We start from the raw sequence: 26119 nt of genomic DNA, 5'->3' as shown, positions 1-26119 counted from the left end.
GACCAGAATGCTCTGGAATACTATCGTGGAGCACCCTTGATCACAGAGAAATAAGGATTTAATAACTGAGACATTGGGGAAATGACTTGAGTTTTCAACTGAGCTATCAGAGATATGAACATGATTATCAGAGGGACAGCGTAACTACTTACCAGAAAGGCTGTATAATAAAGGCTGTGTAATAAATAATTGAATCGAATATATACCCAGGTATTGTTTCTACTTCCTCCTCTTTTACACATGCTCACACACAAACACTCTAAAGTAATTTTTTAAAAAGTTTATTTATTTATTTGACAGAGATCACAAGTAGGCAGAGAGGCAGGCAGAGAGAGAGAGGAAGGGAAGCAAGCTCCCCACTGAGCAGAGAGACTGACTTGGGGGTCGATCCCAGGACCCTGGAATCACGACCCGAGCCGAAGGCGGAGGCTTTAACCCACTGAGCCACCCAGGCACCCCTAAAGTATTCTTTGATCAGATGTGATGTATACATTTCTTTCCTAGGGCAATATAAAGCCCATAGTTGAAGACAAGTCCATGGTTCTTATGATAGGGGTAGGGTAAAAACTTCATTTTTCTAATACTAAAACAAATGTTAATGTGAAATATGCATTGATGCTCTACATTCTGATTCATTTTTTGCAAAAACACAAATCCTGAAGAATACAAGCATGCTGTCATTGAGTCTAATTAAGATCATCGTAGAATTCTGCTGCTTACACCTGAAGTTCTTTCTCATTATTTTGGAATAATGGTCATTTTTTTGCCTGATCACATTTCTTCTATCAAGGTTTAGATAATCACTCTCGCCATTTTGATAAAATTCTGTCTTTGTTTTTTCTGTCTGATACTCGAGGGATGGTCTGCTCACAGTTTAATACAGCATTGCTTCTTATCTGTTAGTTAAGACCATTTATTGTTACTTTTTCTATTCCCAAGTTGCTTAGCATTTGTGTGTACAAATACTAATAAGTTGGCTTATTAAGTCTTTCCATTCTACAACATGCTAGATATCTTGAATTTCCTTTGTCCTCATTCGGATTTAATCCTTCTTTACTGAGTTCTCATTCTTTTTATAATAGGTTTTTCCACCCTTTAGTACATTTTCTTGTGTATGCATTACATGCATTAACCTTTTGAGTCTTTGCTCTGTAATTTCTTTTAGCGGGGATGTATTTTTACTTTCTAATATCTGCTGAGGGTAAATGGGAGTAGGTTGGACTGGCAAAAACTAATAGCTAGTAGAAAAATTATGTAATATGAGTACATGTAGTATTCCATGACTGGGAAACAGTAACATCCAAGAATAATTCCTAGGGAGCAGTTCCTTACAGTTGGGAGATTTTGAGGATACGTAACAAAAAAAGCTGAGAGATGTTTTTATGAATTGCGATGAGCCAAGAAAAATCATGTGACAATAGGCTTCAGTGTTTTTTTAAACTGAAATTTTAACTCTTTCCTAATTCTTTATTTTCTTCACTGATACCTTTGGTCTATTTAATCTCAATTTGTAACTTAATTTAATTATAACATTTAATACCACTATGTACATGGCAAATAAACCTAACTGAATTGGTTATTTTTCTCCCCAGAGCATGGCTTGTTAAATTAAACATTTTGTTGAATATGTGAATTTGAAGGATATTTGTATTTTCTTTGGTTTGAGCTCCTGTATTTCTGTTATCTCAATCTTGGTTAAGAAGAGGTGTTTATATACAAGGGGACCTCAAGAATGTGGTTCTTTTAGTTTGTGGTGTAAATACCTTTGAAATGAGCAGAATTGCTAATTTCTATGTTTACAAATGTCCTTAGAAATGGAGCAGTTTTTATAACATTCTTCAATTGGCTTATTATTGTATTTGGCAATAAAGAGGGAGGAAACAAATTTTAGGTCAACTAGGTAGAGATCATTATAGTTTCGAAGTATATTTTTCACTTTTTTTTTTTAATAGACTGCATTCCCTATACCTTAGTCGTCTTCTTGTACATGTAGTAACTGTTTAAAAAAAATTAAAAAAAGGTTACAGCTCTAATGAAAGATTTGTGAAATAATGAAATTCTTTTCCCTGTCCATGGAGGGCTTGAGTTGTAGAGAAAAGTCCTTGAAGACTATTTGTTTTGTGACATTGGCTACTGAAAGAGAATGTCATATAAAGAGAAATATGCATTTGTTTGCTACACTTTTGATGATTGCTCTAGTTGAAATAATCTATTCCACACAATTTTAGTTAGCATGTTAGCCACTCTTCTTATTCTATCATTCTTAGCCTGGAATTGCCAAGCAGACATCTCTTTTCTAGTAAAATACTCTGATTAGTTATGGCAGTCATATATTAATATTTGAGTAGGAAGATAGCCTGTTTCTCCTCTGTTTATTTTCTATGTAGTTAGGTTCATAGTCATTTATTTATGTGCCTAGAAACACTAAAACTGGGTTTGACAGATCAGATATGACTAAAGCTATTTATACAATTATGGTTTTCAATACCAAAGCATTTACTTTGACATTTTGCCAACGGGGTATTGCCAACTTAAAAAATAATTCATTCCAAGTTTGCACTTTCTTCTATGTATTCCATATCTTCTGCCTTCAAGCTGCCTAAATCTTCTTTGAAAAATATTCTCCTATCACAACCACCAGTAGTAGTAACTCTCAAAATCTATTTTCCTTCCCCAGCTATTAGATTATTCTCAAATTCTGACCCTTGAGATTTCCAGGTATATATTCCTTTCAAAATGTATTGCTGGATAACTGAACCACATTCCGTTAACCACCATTTGAAGAGAGGTAGTGATGGGTGAAATTAAGAATTCCCTTTGGAACTGTACATTTTTTCCATAGCATTAAATCCTGCTCATTGTGCTCAAGAAACGAAGCATCTCTCTCTCTTCCCCCGGATCCATTCACCTTCCTGCTTTCTCTCCCAGTAAGCATGTAATACGAGGGAAAATTCTATCAAGCGTCAATGCGAAGCTTATGTGCTGGGTTGCAGATCATTTCCCTCATGTGGACTGCCTGCCCCCGGCTGCTCTTGGCCTGTAGTGTGGCAATCAGTTTCCTTGTCCCCCAAGGGGGCCGGTCGCCGCCTCGCCCTTTGTGTCACTGTGGGCAAGTAGATCATACACTCTGGGCTTCGGCTTCCTCATCAGTGAAATGAAGTGGCTAAGCTGCACAGATGGTTCTTCTAGAATCTGGACACTATAAAGTTTTGACTCTCTCTGTTAGCATCTTAGAACCTCAACAGTTAGAAAGCTAGAAGAAAAAGAAGTGCCATTATTGCAAAGAATCTATAGTTTATGGATGTCTTCCTGCCTCTGCCTTTTGCCTTATATGAAGATTGTACTAGGCCTCAGTTGTCATTTCCTAAATACATGATATATGTTTGCTTTATTTCTATAGCTGAGTTGATTTTATTGGCTTCTCTTATTTAATCGGGTACACTTCCTTTTATCCTCTCAAGGCTAGTGTAATCTAATGAACAAAGGTAATTTATTGTGAACATCTAACACATAAAATTTAATAGCATTTGTACCAAATGAATACCAGAAAAAAATTGAAATGTGTAGTATTTTAAAAACATACTGACATGAGTTATGTTTAACCAGGAAGCACCAATAAAAATAGAGTAAACAATTATTAGTAGCATTCATTGATTTAGAATATTCCATTATGGAAAGAGAAAACTGTGCTATTACCTTTTGTGCCTCCACTAGCTACTTACACATTTAGAACTGTGTGCTCTAGAAGTTTTTGCAGTGGTGAGATAACATATGATAGAATATGTGGAATCTTACTCCTGAAAAAAGTCACATTTTTAATGACTGATTAGAACATAATGGAAAATGAACTGGAATAAACTGTATAGCCATGTACCATGGAATTATGATTTTTAATGGAAAATTTAGTATGAAAGCAAAGATTTTGAAAGGAGATTCTTTATATAATTTTACTGCTATTTTTGAAACTTTGAAAATAGAAAAAGAATAAAGAGAAGTGTAATTAAAAAAGACTTTTTCAGTTCATGGCTCTTGGCAACATAGAAAGTTTTGTCATCTTTGACTTCATTCTGACATAAAACCCTCATAAAGTACAGCATATGCTGTGTTAGTGATCAGAACCATTTTTGAACCGTATTAATCTTCTGTTGGAAAAACGCCTTCTTACACAACATCTCTAGGAAATAAGATTAAACACAGACCTCTAATGGCAGAAAAGCTAGATCACAAGTATAGACAGCACTAATAGTCTGACTTTATGATGCAGAGCTTCATCTTGAGAAAATCGAGTCTTTTTAGTGAGAGTGTATTTTATAATAGCCTTAGAAGAAGAGGTCTACCAGTGGATGGGATGAGTCCAAAATATCCTCTGTCAGCTCATGAACTCTAGTTAGGCCCTCTGATTCTTGTCTCTTATTTCCCTGTCACTGTGAAGGCTGAGGGAAGGTTACGGGAAGGTCATTATTATTCTGTTTCCTTCTCACACCTCCTCTTTGAGGTCCAGTATCCTCAGGTCCTAGAGGAGGGATATAAGCCATGGTGAGGTTCAGTGGGGGGTATATGGTGGGGCTGTAGACACAGGACCTGGTTGGAGACGCCGGCCCGAGTTGCCTGCACGACTCCACACTCTGTCCTGGCTAGTAGCTCACAGAAATGATGTCACCATGGCTACATGAAATAAGATTTTGTGTATGAACTTCATTTCTATTAAACATCCTCATTTCTTCATATTCCTCTTGAATGCATCTTTATTGCTAATAACATTTGGATCCCGCTTTATCAGGACTTCTGCATAAACATTTTCACTGGTGTTACACTGAGTTGAGGCAGTTGAGGCAGCCAGATAATCTGGCTTCATTTTTTTTTTTCCAATCTCACATTTTATTATGGTTTTATCCAAATTTATTATCAGGCTTATTTATTTATTTATGTTGATATATTTATATATTTTGTTATTTATTTTTTAATATATTTATTATTATTTATTATTGGGTTTTACCCAAATCAGTCTATTTGGCTAAGAGAATGATTATCTGATTTCTACTGTGTGTGTGTATGTTTTTGTTTGTTTGTTTTTTATTTTTTGTTTGTTTTTAATCCTGTTTTGTCTCAGAAAACTTTGCTGCTCCTTATCCCTCTGCCCATATTCTGCTCAGTTCAGTTGCAGTGAAGGTGCCCGGCAGACAGCCAAGTAGAGATGATGTTGAGAGTAGGCCCTTGGATATTCAATCTGGAATTCAGGAAACTGATGTGGGCTGGATTCTACTCTTGGAAATCATCCCTTCTTTTCATCCCAGTGGCTGCTGCTATAGATGAGGGCACCAGTGACTCTCCTTTGGATTTCTGTATTACTTTCGCCATTCTTTCACTTCACTTTGAAGAGCCTGAGTTTTTTCTAAAATGCAATTCTTTTGATGTCTGTCACATATTTGAACCTTGGTGGCTCTTTTCATTGCGTGGAGGATAAAATCAGATTTCTTAACCTCGCTTAAAAGGTTTTGCATGATACGGTACCTGCTTGATATGGTACCTATGGTTTTGCATGATATGGTACCTATGTTGGTTTCTCGTGTCCTTTACTTCCAGACAATATTCTTTGCCCTATTATTCTCACTTCTTTCTGTGCCTTTCAAGTTCTTGCAGCTTGACCCCTTCAGACACTATCCTTTCGTTGCCTGATCCTTCTTCCCACCACCCCAAAACCTTCTCTCATGCCTAAGTCCTTTTCTCTCTCAAGCTTTTGATTAGGTATCATTTATTATATGAAGAAGGTCACTGATAAGTGTGGGTTATGAGGTTCTTTATTCTAGTGTGGTTCTTATCAAAACATTGCGGACTTATCTAGGTATTGTGGTTGACATTTGCTTCTCATTCACCACTATTGGTCTCTAGATTCTATGAGGCCAAGATGTCTCTATTTTGTTTAACATTATATCTATATTGTATAGCACGGTCCCTTTTAACTGGTGCTTAATATTCATTTGAGTGAAAGAATAAGTAAAGTTGCTGATTATAAAACATTAATGTAAAATTCAACAAAGTTTCTGTATTCCAGCAGTTGTGAAGTACAGTGAGAAAGGTAGAATTAACCAATCTCTCTGTCTCCCATCTGAATATTTAAGAGTATATAATTTAGATATATTCAGGACCTCTAACACAAACAGTGAATGTACAGGTTGCCGACAAAGAACACTGTGCTGAGTTGAATAATTATAAACACATGTCATGTTGATGACTGGGAATTTTAAAAATTGTCAACATATCAAATCTCCTTGAATCTATTTACAAATGCCTCATGAGTCAAATACAATTCAAATGAATTTTATTTCTGGAACTCTTGAGTTGTTCTAATGGTCATGTGGAAAAATTAATGAGAAAAGGGAAGAAAATTTAAAAACGGAAGAAAAATAATTTGAACATTCAATTAAGGTATAGTACTTCAAACAGTGAAACAGAATTAGAAGCTCAGAAAAATAAGTATAGGATAAAAGTGTAATATGAAATCAGTTGAGAAAGATGACTAATAAAATACTTAATAAATATTTTAAAAAATATAAATATTGATCCCTGTCTCACACTGTGTACCGAAGCATATAATTATAATAGTCTTTTTTAATATAATGTAGTGATAATGTGCCATCTTATATAAAAGAAGATGCTTTTGGAAGCTCTTTTCCCTGGTATTCGTGATTTATTTGGACATACCTAAAACACTTCAGTCTATTATTTTTTGTTATCAAGATCCTAATTTTGCAAGATGACTGGCTTTGACCCAGAAGTGGTATCCGTGGATACAAAGGAGAGGGAAGATGATAGGATCACTATTGGTTCCAGCTCTTAACCTTGACTGTCCTGTAGCTTGCTGTAAGGACACGTCTTGGATTGATATTTAGCATGATACATTTATTCTCTGGCTTTTTACTAAGGATAGGGAGGTCAGATGCATTTTTTGCTTCTGAAGTCCTCAAATAAAATAAGCCAAAGGTCAAATTTTGACTGTTTTCAAAGATTTGGAAAACAAATTATAAACCGCTTACTCTTCCAGTTTAGTAGAAGCTATGTTTTTAAGTAAGTGTGATCTCTCAGACATAAACTAGCTGTGTGATTGTTTAGTATTCTTAGAGCTAACTTCTTAACCTACCCTAAGTGTAAGTATACTTATTTTTATAATCGTGTCCGGCATATTGTTCAAATAAGCTAAGTATACTCATTCTTGTACCCAGTGGCATTGGTTTCCAATAAAGCACATCAGTTCTGTTTTTGCTGTTAGGCCTTCCAGTATCTACTCTAAGGTTTTGTAGCATAAGAATGGTCACTGCCTATCCGAAACAGTATAGGTCTTGGGGTGTTATTTTTCTAACAATGTTATTTAACAGAATTCTATCTTTTTTGGTTTTTGTTTTTTTTTTTAAATAATAGTTCACAACTTGTCCTTTTGCTACTGAATGCCTTACTGACATGGATCTATCCTTGGTTTTACAGAGAGAAGAGAAGAGGAAAATTTTGAAGAGAAGAAAGCTATCAAGAAAAAAATTAAGGAGCTTAAATTTTTAGATTCTAAAATTGCCCAGAACCTTTGTATGTATGATTCCTGTTAATTATTTCATTTTCTTTATGACTTCTTTTTCATTTCATTATTTTAATATTTTATGATTTGCATAATAACTTCAAAGATAATTCCTTTCCTTTAGGCTATTTATGGGTTAAATTCCTCAAAAAATTAATATGTATTAGAAAATAAAGCTAAGAAAAACATTTAGAATAAAAATATATCTTCTATAACTAAAATCTTTATATTTTGGATATATTCTAAAATCTATCTTCTATATACTTTGTCTAAGTATATAAATAACAAGTTAAGAAATTTAGGTGATGACATAACATTTTAAAAAGTGGTAGCAGATTTTTTCTTTTAAACCTTCGAATCTCTATTTTTGATACTTGATCACACACAAAAGAGGTTGAAATATTAATGGAAATTAGGATGATGAATAAAATGAATTCCATTATCCCATCTGAGCAGTTCAAAGCCTTTCCTCAAAAGTAATGACTGGAAATATTTTAGATTTAATTACTGTTACAGGAGCTAAATACTTAGTATTAAATTGTCTCCCTGACTGAATTACTATGGGAGGAGAGGGCAAAGAGTTTTGCTTCTAACTCATTTCTAACTGTAACTTAAATGCATCAAAGATAGTTTGCTTGGAACTGAGATAATACCCTATGTATATATTACTTTCTGATGTTGTGAGAGGAATACAATGTGGAGAATCTAGAGGCATGGAAAGTTAACATGGCTTTTAGTCTGCCTTTCAATTATTACATGCCTCAAGAGAGCTTTTAACAAGCATTGGGAACAAAAATTCTTTGGTGTGAGGCTAAAGATCCATGCTATTGATTAAAGAAGGAATTATGTTGGAGGCAGTAAGCGTAAAAGACAGAGTTGGCATTCCTTCTGTGAAAGTTTTGAGATCTCCTTCCTTTCCTGCTTACTATGACAGGGCCACCCCTCCTGCATTGTGGGTGTGCCAAGATACTACTCGGTTTCTGGGCACAAATTGATCGCACATCCCTACACTTTTGAAGGTAGATGTCATCATGTGACTTGCTTGGGTCAATGACAGTGTAAGTGGAGATGAGATAGCTTTTGTATGGAAGCTTTTATTGCTGGTGTGAGAAACTCCAGTGTTCTTTCTCCTACACCCCAGAATGGCAGTAAAAATGGTGTCCATCATCCTGATGTGAATATTGTGTCAGGGCTCTTTCTGATGTGTAATGGACATGTAGTCTGAATTAGAAATGATTTGTGTATGTATGTATATATGTGCGCATGCTTAGACTCCTGAGATTTTGGGGACTGTTACATAATACAGGTATTTCAGAGAATTTTCCCTTTTAAAGGAACATTGACTTCAAACCATTATTAACTTAGATAATCTCAAAAAATTCTATTCTCTGGAATTGGAAAGAGATTTTTTCCTGAAAAGTGTCCATGACTTGGGTTACTGATTCCTAGGTTGAACTCTAAATAACCTCGTTAGGGATCCTGAAATACCATTTTATTTATTTATTTACCTGCAGATCTATTTATTCATTTGAGAGAGGGAAAGACAATGTTTGGACGGGGAGGGGCAGAGGGAGAGAGACAAGCAGACTCCCGTGGAGCAGAGAGCCCTAGTACCCTCAGATCATGACCTGAGCCAAAGTCATATGCATAACCAACAAAGCCACCCAGGCACCCCAAGAAGTAGCATTTTTAATAGAATTCTTTTAGGTGGGTCAGCCATGATAAGTTAGCACTGATATCCAACTCAAAGTTGCATAATTGACTTTGGTATTCTTTACATGTGACAGAACATGTGCTAAATGGGATTTCAAATTTAATAATGGCTAATGATTATTGATTACCTTTATGTGTTAGTTTTATATTTGGCCCTTTAATCTTTACTATAACCCTATCACAGAGGTAGGAACATTAACGTTATGGGTGGGTATAGCAGTTCAGTGACTTGAATAAGTTGGTTTATTTTGAAAATGGTCAGTAGGTATAGGTTATACTATTCCCGTTTAGAGATAACAAAATCATATTATACAGAGAATATTATTTTTGTTTTGTTTTATTTTAGCTAGAGGATATAGATCCATCCATTTTATTGTCAAACACGTTTTAAAATTTAAGATTGAAAAGTCCAGAATTTAAACCATGTCATATTATGATGTAATCCATTTCTGGATTCTTCTTGCCCTCTTCGATTGTAGCAAGTGTTATGATTCAAGCTTTAAGAAGCTTTAACAACCTATAATTATAGTCTGATTCACAGCTGGTTTTTGTCTGTGAAATTCAGTCTTTTGAGATACTGAATTCTGAAAAGAGTCTTGTGATAGTGACAAGGCTCTATGTTGTCACTTGGAGATCTGAGATACTCTGTCTTAGATTTCTCTTCACTGAAATATTTGATAGAATTTTGAAGAAACGATCTAAAAATCTACTCCTTTATTTACCTATTTATTCAAATGTGTGTTAGGTTCTCCCTGTATTTGAGTTCATAAAGGGTTTGGCAAAGACCCTGGGCTCAGCATAAAAGGTTAAATTGTAGCCACTCCAGGCTCAAGAGATGCCTTAGGAGTTTTACAAGGTTCATATGCTTTACCAGATTTTTGGAGTATTAGAGCTATAAAGGGAGGAACCCTGGAATCTATGCATTAATGTAAAGGTTTAAATATTTATAAGTTCTCTTGAAGAAAACATGTGTGACTGGTTCCAAATCTGCACACTTTATACTTCTTCACTGAACTCAGTTTCCCACTGGGATCTATGTAATCACATTTTGAAGGATAAGATGCATGTTAGTAAAAATACTCACTTTAATGGGTCTTTTGGAGGCTTTAAATGAGTATCTCATATTCTCAGTAACTTTTAATTTGTTTTTTAAAGGTCTAGGCTTGTCTTCTGAATTTTGTGTTATACATTAGGCCATTTTCAACTCTTCTGTCATTTTTTTTTTTTTTTTTACCTTAGAGCAAATGTTCCTAAAATCTTATTCATAAGTTATAAAAATGACATAGTTCAGTCTTTATAAATAGAGACATGTTATTTATAACAATAACATGATGCATATGTTATTTTAACTATATAATAATCAATACCTGAAAGCAGTGGGTGCATTGGAAATATAGAAGAAAGACAAATAATGAATTTTGTCCATTCACAAAGTAAACTCTTCTATTAGCCTTTTATCTTATTTTGATATGTTACTGTATTCATTATGCATGTGGTATATATAAATATACACACAAATGTATATATATACATATGTACATGTATATATATACATGTTGTATATATCTATAAAATGTATACTATATATTATGTATTTTATATATAATATATAAAAATTATATATACATGTGTATATATACATATGTATTTATACACATGTGTATATATAGTATATATTCTTTAAAAGTGTGTGAGGTCATATAAGGTTTTTTTCTGTAATTTTTTTTTTTTTTTTTAATCTCCAAGGCCATCTTTACTTTGGACACCAGTCACAAGTTTGGGGGTCCCCTAGACCACTCTTAAATATGATAATTTGTTAGAAGGACTCACAGAACTCAGTGAAAGCTATCTGACTCAAGCTTAAATGATACAGATTAAAAGTCAGCTTTTAATGAAAGAGGTACATGGGGCAGAGTCCAGGAGAGTTCTGAGGGTCAAGTTTTTAGCCATGGACAGTTCTAGGTTCTCCCAGCAATGATGAATAATAATACCCTCTAATTATTGCCAACCAGGAGGCTCACTTAAGCCTTGGCATCCGGCATTTTTACTAGGTCTTGTTTTTGGGTGAACCCCTGCACGACTGACCTTAGTTTTCAGACCCTTGAGAGGTCAGGTTAATACTGCGATCCAACCCCCCCCCCCCACCATAAATCACATTATTAGCATAGTCTAGATAGGTATTTCCTGATTAAGTTTAAAAAATATCCTTTTCAGGATGGAGGAGATAGATATTTCAAGGGCATTTTTCTCCACATTGCCATAATGGCTTAAGTATATAAAAGTATGTATTTTTTTTTCTCTCAATAACTATGTTATGCTTCAGAGTAATTTTATTCTTTGATCTTTGTATTTAATCTTACAATCTTTTCTATATTTCTGTGTTGTATCCATAGACTAGGTTTCTTGAGTGAAATTTATTGCTTCTCAAAGGTAATTAATAATTTCAAAGATTCTGCTTAACCTTACTAAATTTGCAATTCAGGTATATTTTAACAGTTTACCTTTTCAGTTTGCTTATGTTAAGGTTGAACAAATTATTATTTTTCTTTTGTCTTTTTCTTACTCTTTTAATAAAGGTTACATATATTTTGCTCATTTTACTTTTTTAGATCTCAGGGTATCCTAAATGAAGAAAAAACAAATGCTTTCAGTCTTGAGGCGGGTTTTTCCCCTCAACTTCCTTGCTTTTTAATTGTTTTGATGCTTCAATGGGTTTCCCTTTTATGGTGTCAGATACCAATCTTTTCACATATTTTTCATCAACTTTTATGCTTAAGATGTTCTCTCTCATAAAGAAGCTAAATTGGCATGTTAAATTTCTTTTAATATTCACTTTTATTAATATTTGCATCTAATTCTACAGTCATAAACAACTTGTTTTGTACATGATGTATAGATTTAGATTTTTCTCTACCCATCAATTACTGATGATCTTTGAGATCATATAGTTAGCATATTTTTGTGCTTTTTTTTTAGTGTCTACTACAGGGTTATCCTGTTTTAATTCCATTAATCTCTGTTGCAATAACATTTATACAATTTTATTAGCCCATTTTGTTTGGATATTATGGGTTATACCCATCCATAGTTTCTAGCACTGTTTTCCCATATTTATGACTAGTTGAGTTCAGAAATGTGTCAACAAAGCTGGTGATGAGAACACAGATGGTACGGTACCCTTGTTGCTTATCTGTAGATGATCCATGGTACCTTGGGTATATGGAATACTGCCTTCTCGAAGGAAGTAGACCATGTTTTCTCAGCCTTGCCAAAAACGTTGTCTATGAAAATACCTACAGACAAAATGACATAAGTTCAGCATATAAAATAAATTAGTGGGCTAGGGGTAGCCCACTACTACTAATGTAAAGTTGAAATTCTTAGTAATTTTATCTAATCTATATTGGATATATTACCCAATCTAATCCATTTGGATAGTTTTCCAGGAAAATTTGTTTTCCAATATTGGATATTCAAGCTTTAGTTGCATGCAGAGGCTATTTTTCTGGGATATTGTGTATAATAGTTTGAAATAGGGAAGTGCTCTTATAACTTACAATAGTGTTAATGCACTACTTAGCAGTTTTCGTAAAATATTTTTTTGTGAACTATCTAGTAGGGCTGGAAGATATTATATAAGTTAATAACATACATGTTTAGACAAAATATTACATGTGCATCTTGGAGTTTCATAGTTCTTTTTATTACAATGTGATATTTTTATGGCATACCAAATATATTTCAGGATTTTTTTTTTTAAATCACATGAAAATTGGCACCATTCCTTGATAGGCTAATAACTAAGCATTAAAAATCAACCTTGTAACCAGCATAATAATAAAGGACTGTTGCTTAAATAGTAGTTCTAAAGCTAGAGTAGAAAATGTGCTAATGAAAGTTTCCCCCTAGTAATTACATTTAATGTTTCAAGTCTCTCATTTTATGAATTATTTTTGATTTTTTATATGGAACTACGTCTCAAATTCTTTCCTTCCCTTACTCATCATGAGCCTCTCTCTCCTCCTTTTAGCAATCTTCCTGAGCTCTTTTCGGGTGCCATATGAGGAAATCAAAATGATGATATTGGAAGTGGATGAAACACAGTTGGCAGAGTCTATGATTCAGGTAAACAAACTGGCAGAGAGCTTAAATTCCAATATTTCATTGCAAGCTTCTCATTAAATAGAAATTTGTAAGTGAAGCAAAATTCTTAAACCAAATCATTCAACTGGAAAATCATTGCTGCATAATTAGTTTTAGCATAACTTCTGCTTTGCCAGGAGATAAAACTCTGTATCTTCTCTTAACTGCAAACCAAATATAATGCTATCAAAATGATTACATTTCAATTATTTTAAATGACTCTTTCTGAAAGGAAACTTGTTTAATTTTACATATATGTTTTTGTTTTGGTTACAGTTCAGTTTAGTAGTATGTTAATTAATGTTTATTTGTATTATCCTTTTAGAATGTTTTTCTTAGACTTTGGTCTTATGAAGTCATATTATGATTTGGTATAGAAGATAGAGGGAGTGTTCTCTTTATTTGAAGTTAGCTTTATGAATAACCCTCCCTTGAGTCGTTGGTGTTCCTATGAGTGCTAGAAATTGTGGGCATAGCATTCTGAATCCATTCAGGAGGCTATGATTTTTTCAAAATGGTGTTTACCCACAGTAGTATTTAAGGAACGCTAGTGAGGGGCCAGAGTTACTTGCTGAGTTCCACATAAGGCATCAATAATGCATATCTTGATAAAATGTAAAAGTGGTGAATCAAACCACAAAATATATAGAGAGAGAATAATCTGTTTACTATCTTTCATTCTTATAATGGATGTACTTGGGAAAAGGACGTTTTTTTTAGCAATAAAATGAAACTAGAGATTATTTGTTAGTGTCAACACATCTTTACAATTATTTCAGACATTTACATCAGTAGATGGTATCTTTAGCAGCCTTTGACTTGCCCCTCCTACCTTGTCTTCCCAATATGGCTGTGACATAATCCCAGTAGGAGTTTGCCCTGTGAGTCGCTGAGACTCCCAAACAAACGATTCAGTAACTCTTGAAGGTTTCATCCTCTGGCACTTTTCTTTTTACTAGATTTTTGTCTAATTTACTTTTGACTATAAATGGACCTTGTTGTTCGGAATAGACTGCAAGTTCCTTAAAGGAAATTTTTCTACTTAATACATGTTTGTGTTTTTCCTAATGTGTTTGTTGAATATTTACAGAGTCGCTTTTAACTTGATTATATGAATGCGTTGGATGTTCAGGTGGCTCTTGGGTAGGGATGAGGGAAAAATTTGGATTTTTTTAAGTTCATGTCCAACGATCATCCAGGTCTGTAAAATTTCTTGATATATTAGTTTTCTATTGCTGCTATAACAATTTATCATAACTTCAGTAGCTGAAAATAACACAAATGTATCAGCCTACATTTCTATTGAAGAGAAATCTGATGTGTGTCTTACTTACCAAGGTGTTGGCAGGCTTACATTCTTTTCTACAGGATTTAGAAAAAGCTTCTTTTCCTGGCTCGTGGCTGCTTACATTCCTCAGCTTGGGACACGTTTCTTCAACTCTGAAGCAATGTTGCCTTTCTCTCTCCTTTCTTTCGTAATCACATCTCCCTCTGGCTCCATTATTCTGTTTCCCTCTTTCACTGGTAAGAACCTTTGTGGTTACATTTGGCAGTTCAGATAATACAGAAAAATTGTCCTATTTTAAAGTCCGCTGATAACAACATTGATTTCCCTTTGCCATGTAACCTCATATTTCCACAATTTCTTGGGATTAGGTGTGGACATCTTGGAGGATGTGGTTTAGGTCATCTTGCTTACCACACCTACGAATATAAAACGAGTTTTGGGAATTTAAGATCTAAAGACTTAGTTTGAATATTTTTATACTAAAAATAAGAATTTCATGCTCTTTGAAGTCTGATTTAAAAAATGTGTTCCTAATTGTAAAGCGAAGAACTGCCGATTTTGAAAAGGGCATAGAGAAAACATTACTCGGTAATAATCACCATTTTGGTAAGTTCTGTTCAGAATCATTCTTCCATCATTTCTTGTTACTTATTCCTATATAACCAGATGTCAGTAATATGCTGTTTGTTGTTGTTGTTGTTTAGTATGCTGTTTTTTTTTTAATTTTTAATTTTTTATAAACATATATTTTTATCCCCAGGGGTACAGTATGCTGTTTTTGATGCCAGTTCTCTACCTCATTCTTTACCCATTTGCCTTCATTTGTCATATAGTAATTAATTCATTTAGCAAATATTTTATTTTACCTACTATGTGCAAGGCATGTGGAATTTATAGTTTGGCAAGGGAAATGACATTTGCATAAACATGACTGGATCAGGATTAATTGATTTTAAGATTTATAGGCTGCGTTAGGGGAGTGCTGTGCCATGTGTGGAGGCAAGGGCTCTTACATGTGTGCATGTGTAGAGGTGAGGGTCCTGCAAGGTTGGATAACAGTATGGATGTAGAAAAGGCAGTAGGACCATGTGAATAATGTAGCAGGCGTCAGTTATTCTGGCCCTAATAATTCCCTGTGCTGTGAGGGAAAAGCTGGGGGGTGAGAGCAACTGCAAAAAGTTTAGTTTGGTAGGACCTTAAGATTTGTGAAAGGATGGTAAATTTGATAAAGGGAGAGACCAAGGAAGTTTGGGCCTCTATTCTTACAAATCACAAGAATTTCATTACAAAGCAAAGCTAATGAAGTGAAAAATTAATAAATTCATGATAAAAGGTTAATTATATGTGAACTACAGATATCTAAGGAGATTTGATGGTTATCTAAAAGGATCATGAAGAAATTCAGAGGCCTGGTTAGTAAATAGCTCAAATAATCTAGCTGTCAGCTAGAATGGTTGATGGAAACAACCATTGGGCCTCAGGCAATTTTCATAAGAGAAATTTCTATTTGTATGGAAAAATCCTCTATTGCTTTTATTCAGTTGGTAGTTTTAGTAGTAATACTTTTTTAGGGATGATCTTAAATTGTCACTTTTTTTGTTTGTTTTTGGCCAGTCAACCAAGTTTTTTTCCAAAGGTACACAGTGAGTCCACAACTTGTTCTTTGATCTAACTCCTTTGATATAGAATGTCCTCTAACATTATTTTTAACTAATGACACCATTTGGGGGGAAGTTTTTCCCCATAAATATATATATAGCATGATGTAGGCTTAATTATAACTTATACTTGACTTGGGTTTGTACAGAGTATACTGATGTTATAATCTGGAGATGTGAGCACCAACCACTCTTTTTCTTAATTTTAATATCAGGGCACTAACTTGCTTATAACACTGTTATAGTCAATTTTATTTTGATACAGAGGATCTATATAGACTTTGTCTCCAGGATTGTGTAATCATTAAAATTCTAACAGGGAAGATAATTTGTGTGTTTATTTGGCCTTTCTCCATTGGGAGTGTTTCTCTTGTCTAAATGTGTGGCTCGGGAAAGGCCATGGATAAAAGACAAAGGAGCCTGTGGTTTCTGGACAGCTGATGATATAGGCAAAAGACCATGGGTACTTAAGTTCCTAAAGGAGCTCCCTATAGGCTTTTTATCTGCAAAGTGTATCATTTTGTGTCTTCGGTGCCTTCCCAAGTTTCCCTTCCCATCAGAAAAGTTTGTTTTAGAGATACTTTAATTTTTATTATTAAAACTGTAATCATGTTCATTAAATCTTCAAGCAGTTTCATTAAAATTTCCTGAATTTCATTTCTTTTTCTTGCCTTTTAGTAGCAGTATGATAATTTCTTTTATCCCCTTGAATGAAGCGTTAAAATGTTTGGCTTTGCCTGAAATTTCTGACATTTAATTCCCTAAAGCTGAAATGTAATTGATCACATTTACCCAGGTGAGAAATCTGTTCCTTTGGTGTAGGTTGAGTTTTTCTTTCTCCGTTTTATGGTTAATCAAATAAACATTCAGTAGCACTTGATTTGAATATATAACTCTGGAGAGAGAAGAGGAAAATTGACTGCTTTCAGGATGCAGAGAATGTAGTGTAAGGCTGAGTACAAGGCTGAGGTTACCTAGAAACAAAAGGAAAGGTTGACTTTTTCAGTGGTTTCTTTCCCATAGTTGATTAGTAAGTCTTTCTAGAATTCAAAAAGCACATTTGGTGAAGATATTTTCTTGTGGTTTTAATTTTTAGAACCTAATAAAACATCTCCCTGATCAAGAACAGTTAAGTTCATTGTCTCAGTTCAAGAATGACTATAACAACTTATGTGAACCCGAGCAGTTTGCTGTTGTGGTAAGTACCGTCCATCTCTCAGCGTTTGCTCATCTGGGTGGGGGTTTTTGTACTGTGCTACACGAGAAAGGAAAGGTCAGGTCTTTCCCTTCGGGATTGTTTCATAAACCTTCAGTGTCCATCTTGCCTTTTTTTAACCTCAGGATATTTATGAAAAATTATCTTGATTTCAAATATATATATTGAAACTGTAGCCTTAAGGGAAGTCCAAGGAGTTTTTATGAAGCATGAGCATGATTTTGTGTGTGTGTGTGTGTGTGTGTTTTCTCTCTTTTATGTCAGAATGTAAGGTGAAAACTGCACTCCTATGACAGAAGGGTATATTTATATTTTATTCTGAAGCTATGTATCCCAACGTATTGCAAGAATAGCTTCAGTTTCTTGTTCTATCACTCACCTCCGTTCATCTCCTATTTTGGACTCGAATTAGAAATACAGTCTCCTTCTTGGCAATGAAGATGAAAAATGAATACCTTTTTAAGAAAAAAATTTTGAGACCCCTTGATAATCATCTCGTTCCAGCCTCCTATTTTATAGAAGTTGGGGTCCGAAGAGGTAAAAATACTTGCCAATGTTATATATTAGCTGAGTTGCAACTTAAAATTAAGATTTTATCAAGCTTTTTTCTATTCTTTTATCCTTCCATTATCATTTTGAGGTTGGTTACGTTTAGTCATCATGACAATACGTTAGTGTTTCATTTCTTTTTAATTTTTTTTTTTTTAAAGATTTTACTTATTTGAGAGAGAATAAGAGAGAGAGAGAGAGAAACAAGCAGGGGGGGGGGGCAGAGAGAGGAGGAGAAAGAGACTCTCCACTGAGCACGGAGCCTGACACAGGGCTCCATCCCTAGGATCATAACCTGAGCCAAAGGCAGATGCTTAACCAACTGAGCCACCCAGGTGCTCCCATTTCTTTTTTATATGTGAGATTCTTTATTTCCCTTTTATCTTCAGTTCTATTACCAACCTCCAGGGATATGATAGAATTGTATTTGATATAATTTTGAAAATTTGGTTTGACTAACTAAAGGATTGTCTGCATACCATATTTTACATGTTATAGGCATTTGCTCCTGAACTACTTCCTGTTCCTTCATAAACCCATTCTCCTCACCCCTCTCCACAGCATCTGTCCCCTTTCTGAGTTCACAAAACTCTGATTAGAACACAGAAAGGGGAAAATAAAGGGTTTTCCCCTATTCATTGTCTTAATATTTTGATAACTTATTTACAAAAGTGTTTTTCTTTTTTCTTACCCAGTTCTCCAGAGTACCATTTTGTCTTCTCTTTTTCTCTTTCTTCTGTATTTCCTTCTTTGCTTTATATTCTTTTACCTGATCACATTGTCTTTCTTTTGATCCCTATTTGATCCCTGTCTTCCATTGGGAATAAGTGAGTAAGGGAGAATTTGCATTAAGTTTTTAACCACAGACTTTTTTGCCCATCTCTTTTGACTCTTGAATGAAGATTACAAAATGTAAAATTACAGTTTTAAAGTATTTCCCATTCACATTAAATCTGAAACACACACAAGCTTATGTGAAAATGCATATTTAGCAAGTAACATTTTACACTGAGCATCATCACAGAGAAAATGTAAAATTCTTGCCATGTTTTAATGATTTTCACAGAAGAATGAGCTCAAACTTGCAGTTATTTTAGGTGTATTTAAAATAGCCAGATTATGCCCTTCTTTGAAAATCTGGAGTTCACTTCAAAGAGCCATGATTTACAAGCAGATCATACTAGCACTACATTCTAGCACTACATCATAGTGCTAGAGGTTATAGTTTTGATTTTTAGACAGAGGTGGACCACTTCCATTTTGAGACATCTCGGCTCAAAGTTGACCTTGAATCTACACATTCTATGCTGGGTTGTACCTGATTGCAAATGAAATTTAATGTAGAAAGAGTAATTCTATTGAAAAACATTGGCTATAAATAATATGAACAGTGCTTTATTATATGTTGATAGTGAATATTCTTGAAGACATTTTTGTAAGTTCTAGTTTGTGTGGTACTAAAATTTTAAGACATAATTGCTTTCATGAAGAAAGGAAAAAGAAATTTGAGAAGGGAAATATAGTGTGTGTGTGTATGTGTGTGTGTATATTTGTATTTATTTACTTATTTATTTTGTCAAATAGTAATGTTCTTCAACTTTACCTTCTTCCATTGCGACTTGTCATCACTGCCAATCTCCCTCTACTTCTCAGACACCTCTCCCCCTCACCAAAAAAAGGAGAGGGGGGAAACGTGTTTAAAGTTCTAAACAGTACTTGAGAATTACCAAAAAAAATGATGGCCAAAAATTATAGAACACTGTGGAATGCCTGAAGTTTTTGGTACTTTCTGAATTAAAAGCTCAATATTAAGTTTCTTTAAAGAGTGGTATTTTTTCAATTTATCAGGGTAATATAAGTAACATGATTTGGTGGTTTTATGGAACTGGTTATAATGATCATGTATATTTCTTTGATTCCGATTATATTGTTTCACTTTTAAAGTAATAAATTTAATTATGTTTTTATCAAAGATGGGCTATTACTTTGGGATAACTGCAGATTCCTACATGACTTTGATCTTGTAGAAGAATATTTACTCATTGACTAAACTTAGATTTAAAGTACTAATTATTTTTACCTAAAAACCATCAATGTTTCACAGATAAGGAATAGGCAAGGGTTAGGATAGCCTTTGCACCCCCGCCCCCCAAAAGGCCCACACTTGCCTTTTCATTTTCACCCAAGAGAGACTTACTTTTAGCTCTGTGTCGTATTCAGGTTCTGTAACCTGATAGTGATTTCTATATTGTTTTTATTTTAACAAAAATCGGTTAAGGATAGCTCAGCCAGTTTGTTGTCCCACCTCTTGGTTAGGATCTCAGGGAAATGAGATCATGCCCCATGTTAGGTTCCATATTGGGCCTGGAGCCTGCTTAAGATTCTCTTTTCCCTCCCCCCTTCCTCTTGCTCTCTCGCTCTCCAACTCTAACTTAAAAAAAGTTAGTTATAACTCTACAATTATATTATTTGCCAGTTTAAATTTTTCTTTCATCAACTAATATAAATTTACTGATTTGATTAATGTGAATTACATACAGATTTCTCAGAAAGGTGTGTTCCATTTCAACCAGCATCAAAATTTGATAGAACAAAATCACTATAGTTGTTTGTGTTATATAATTGATCTTAATTCCACTAAAGAATTATGTAAAACAATAAAAAGCAGCTCCACCAGGACATTGGCATTTGTTTATTTTCTCTTTGATAGAAAGGCAATGTGCAAAAGTAAACATCCAAAATGCTAGTAACCAATGTCAATTGAAGACCAATTCGAATATATAAGATATAACATGTAAGTTAGAAATATGCTTTAACTTTTGTCATGTATTACTTAGATATAACTTTTTAGGACTCTGTGTCCTTTTATAGAGTGTGGTATACAAATAGGCTATTGAGAAATTCTATGCAAATAGTCATGAAATTTTATGTTTCTGAAGCTTTCTTTTAAAAATATATTTTATATATTTTTAAAATTTAAATTCAATTATTTAACATTAATGTATTATTGGTTTCAGAGGTAGAGGTCAGTAATTCATTAGTCTTATGTAATACCCAGAGCTCATCACATCACATGCCCTCTTTAATGCCCATCACCCCGTTATCCCATCTCCCAACCCCACCTCCCCTCCACAACCCTCAGTTTGTTTCTTATGATTAAGAGTCTGTTGTGGTTTGTCTCCTTCTCTGATTTCGTGTTGTTTTAGGACTCCCCTATGGTACGTTGTTTTCTTTCTTAAATTCCACATATGAGTGAGATCATATAATTGTCTTTCTCTGATTGACTTTGATATGTCTGTATTCTCTCCTGGTTTTCTATAACATAGTATTTCATATGCACTTTATTTTTCCCTTGAAACTGGAAGGAAAATTTTTTAATGGAGATACTGTCACTATCCAAAAAAAAGTTTTTAATGCATGAATACCAGATACAGGTACTTCCATGTTGTAAAGAGTTTAGTCACTCATCTGTTACTTTTAATCATTCAGAGTCTTGAGGTACCTTTCTGAACTAATTCTCTTTTCAATCTTTATGACTTGGACATTGGCCATTTAGAGTAGGACAGTTGTAAGCTGCTCTGGGGCTGGTCGCATCTGTGCTCTGTAGTCTAGTTGTGATGGTGATGCTGGTGGTGGTCTGGTACCTTTTGGAATTGATCATCCAGTGCTGTGAATTCAGGACCTAATAGTCTAATGATACTATTAAGTTGTTTTTGTAGCTAAGTAGACTATACGTATCGGTCCTATGTTTTCTGGGAGATGTTGACATATGAAAAATAATATCCCTTCATAAATCTTAATTTGAAATATTCTTTCCCCTGGACGGTTCTGGACTCTCTTTGTTGTTGAGATATCTTTTTATATTTGGTATGCCCTCTCCTCTTCCTTTATTCAACTTAACTTTCCATCAATAAGTGAAGAAGTGAAAATATACTTGCCTACCTCTTTTCTTGGATTTCTTCCTTCCCTCTTCAGCTCTAATACCTCCTCATTTATCCTCCCAAAATATTGCCTACTTACTGAAGGTTTACTCCCCTTGAGTAGAACCAGATTTTAGTTGTATAACTATTTTTTTATATTTTCAGTTTCTTTCATCAGTAAACCATTAGGTAAAAATCACTGTTCTCACAGTATCATGGTTTAACTGTGAGAGAAATCAGATATGTGAATATTCAGTGGGATCAGAAGATGAGCTGAAGTTTGGAAAGATGCCTAAAAATTTGCATTTGAAACTTGATGCATTAGACTTTCTTTGATTAAAAATTCTAGGTTTTTGAGTATTTGTCTCCACATTACTTAATTCTCTTAAGCTGTCTGTTCTTCAAAGGGATTAAAGCATTTATAGGAAGGTTGAACTGAACAAATGCCCTGTTTGTATTCTGTATTTTGAGCTACCACCATTTGGTGTCACTATAGGGCAGGGTTTTTAAACTTTGTGCAGGAGAGCCCTCCGTTGTTTTGTTTTGTTGTTGTTGTTGTTTTAATCAAAAACTGTTGTAGGATATTTACGCATATTTCCCTGCATTAAAAATGCCTGTTTAAAATATACCCTAATATTCTTGTTGTAAAACATTCAAATAACGTATAAAAATAGTGAATACAATGTGGAAGCTCCTTGTATCTCACTAGCTCACTGCATTCCATACAAATTATTTTCAACATTTCGTTGAACTTCCAATCCTGTTTCTTTATATTCCCAAATACATGCATGTTCATGTGAACATTTAGAAAAATATATTGTTCTGAAACTTTGTCATTGTAAAAAATATATTTTGGAGATAGTTATTTTCATGATGAACTGGCTTAAAAAAATTTTTTTTTAAGATTTTATTTTTTTGTCAGAGAGAGAAAGCACGAGCAGGGAGAAGGGCAGGCGGAGGGAGAAGCAGTCTCCCCACTGAGCAAGGAGCCTGATGTGGGACTCAATTCCGGAATACTGGAATCGTGACCTGAGCCAACAAAGCCACCCAGGTGTCCCTGGTTTTAAATTCTTGAATGGTATTTTATGGTCTCTACTGTGACTTCTTCTTTTAACTATTCCTCTAAAGAAGGTTGGTTAATTAGAGGGTTTTAAAATAATTTTGTATACATCTTCCTGTATGTACTTGAAAATTTTATTCAGAAATATTATGTCAATACCCATTAAAAAAAATTGTATGTTCCCGGGGTTTTTTAAAAGAGTAATTCTGCATTTGAAGGCAGTGCATCTTAGATGTTGTGAGTATGGACTATGGGTTTCAATCCTAGACCAACCTTATTAGCTGTGTGCTCTTGGGTACTTATTTTCTGTACCTCAATTTTCTTATTTATGAAATGAGACTGTATTACTTCCTGGTACTGCTATAACAAATTACCCACTAACTTAGTGACTTCAAACAACAAAAGTTGTTTGGGGGTCAGAAGTTCAAAATGGGTCATCAGGGCTGCATTCCTTCTGATGGCTATGGAAGGATAGTTGTTTCCTTTTTCCAGCTTCTGGAGACTGCTCACATTCCTTGGCTCATGGTCCAGCATCACTGTGGCTTTTATCATCACATCTTATCTGACCCTCTCCTCTCCTTTTATAAGAGTCCTCTGATTATTTTGGGCCTATTTGGATACTCCAGGATAATCTCCCCTTCTAAAGATTCCTAATTTAATCACATCTGCAAAGTCCCTTTGACATGTAAAAGTGTTAGGGAATAGGGGTTATATTTAAGGGATCATCATTCTACCAATCCCAGTGACAGTAACAGTGCCTATCCTCATTGTCTTCTCCTGAGTATTGAAAAATCAATATAGTGAATATGTGTAAATCCTCTTAAAATGTTAAACTCTTTGTAAAAGTTAGTTTTGTTATTAATATTATTTTTGAGGGAAGAGTCCTAGAATTTCAATTACTAGGTTAAAGGTATTTTTTATCTTGATAGTTTTTGCTAAATTACTTTTCCAAGATACATGTGTTAACGTATACTTAGAAACAATATGTGTGGATATTTTTTTCCCAGTATAGTCACCGATATTTAATATTATCTTTTTTTTCCCACTTGTTTGTATATATTTAACTTTATATTTTTTGGTTATGAGATGATATTGAAGCAGTTATTATATATTATTTTTCTTCTTAGAACTGCCTATAATATCTTTTATTTTACTCTTTTTTCCTTCTAGTTTGTAGAATCTTAGGTAATCTTTTTGTTACTTCTTTGTAAATATTTGCAATTTTTCTTAATGCTTCTCACTTGTCTCTCTGCTTTTATTTATGATGTCTGTTGTTTTCTAGCATTTTCAAAGTTTGGTTTTAAAAGTAAGTTGAGATAAAGAGACCCATGTTACTCATTTAATGACAGGAATTTATCCTGGGTATACAGACAGGCGTGGTCCTTTGTATATAAGAAGAGCATGGTTCCTAATTTATAATAGGACCAGGTGATTCAGTCTTTAGTTTGACTGCAGGAAACATTTATAAAGATATAAAATGTGTGTGAAATGTCACAGACTATCCTTCACTGCCTCCCTGAAGTTCTTCCTATGCTTCCCATTGCTCTTACTTGGATGTCTGCAGTTCTTTCAAACAGCATTAGACCTTAAAAAAATCATGGAAGTATAATTGATATATAATAAAATACACACATTTAACTTTGTAGAATTTGATTTTGCAGTATATAATGAAATAGATAATGAAACCATCACCATAATCAAGATAATGAGCATATCCATCACCCCAAAATGTTTCCTCATCTTTCTAGGAGCCCCTCCTTCCCATACACCAAGAACTCAGTCTTTAATGAAGCATTATTGCCCCCCCCCTCCTCAAGCCTTAGTTTTCCCTTCTCTGGACTACTTTTCCTGTAAAATTTAGTATCCTTCCTCTTTATTACTATAATGTCCTATGCATATCTCCAAAAGTCTCTTATTCCCCTAGAACACAAGTGTTCTTTTACACAGGACGGTCTTCATTATGTTCAGAATTTTCTATAAGCTGAAGTAGCTCATGTTTATCTTCATATTTCCAACACATAGTGTATCTTCCTGCACATGGTAACCATATGATAGTAACTAAATGCATATATAAAATAAGAGATGAACAGAAAGGAGGGAAAATGTATGGTAAGAACAATAAAATAACAAAATTTGAAGAGTTTTTTAAAGAAGATTTTGCTGTTTTAAAGCAGTTTTTGGTTCACAGCAATATTGGGGGGAAGGTCCAGAGATTTCCCATATACCCTCTCCCTAACACATCCATGGCCTCCCCCGTTATTAACACCCCCATTATTAACAGAGTGGTACATTTATTACAGTTGATGAATCATTATTATCACCCAAATTCCGTAGTTTACATTATAGCTTACTCTTGGTATTGTACATTTTCTGGGTTTAGACAAATGTATAGTGATATATATCCATCGTATGGTATCATATGGATATTGTTATTGCCCTAAAACAAATGTCTTTTAAAATCACTTTTAAAAAAAGTTTAAATTTAATTCCAGTTAATTAACATACAGTGTAATATTAATTTCAGGAGTACAATACAGTGGTTCAGCACTTCCATATAACACCTGGTGCTCATCCCAAGTGTACTCCTTAGTGCCCATCACCTATTTGACCCATCTCCCCACCTGCCTCCCTCTGGTAACCATCAGTTTGTTCTTCATAGTTAAAAGTGTTTCTTGGTTTGCCCATCTCTCTGCCTCCTTCCCCTGCCCCTTTTACCCTTTGTTCATTTGTTCTGTTTCTTAAATTCCACATATGAGTAAAATCATATAGTGTTTATTTTTCTCTGACTGACTTATTTTACTTAACACAATACTCTCTAGTTCCATCCGTATCATTGCAAATGACAAGATTTCATTCTTTTTTATGGCTGAGTAATATTCTGGTGTGTGTGTGTGTGTGTGTGTGTGTGTGTGTTGAAACACATACACATATCACCTCTTCTTTATCCATTCATCATTTGATGGACGGGTGGGCTGTTTTCAAAATTTGGCTATCATAGATAAAGCTGC

At 34.2% G+C, this 26119-nt stretch overlaps 1 protein-coding gene across 1 annotated transcript in view; it reads left to right on the top strand.

The window, feature by feature from the left end:
* DIAPH3 (diaphanous related formin 3) overlaps positions 1–26119 on the top strand; it is a 497180-nt gene that overhangs the window by 219808 nt on the left and 251253 nt on the right. Inside the window, exons 18-20 of the mRNA XM_082700281.1 lie at positions 7480–7575; positions 13308–13402; positions 17463–17564. Of these exons, the coding sequence (XP_082556407.1) occupies positions 7480–7575; positions 13308–13402; positions 17463–17564 (293 nt within the window). The remainder of the gene's footprint in view (positions 1–7479; positions 7576–13307; positions 13403–17462; positions 17565–26119) is intronic.

The sequence above is a fragment of the Mustela nivalis genome (assembly GCF_964662115.1).
Source record: "Mustela nivalis genome assembly, chromosome: 15".
In the NCBI taxonomy this organism is placed as follows: Eukaryota; Metazoa; Chordata; class Mammalia; order Carnivora; family Mustelidae; genus Mustela; species Mustela nivalis.
This window is presented reverse-complemented; position numbering and strand designations above follow the sequence as displayed.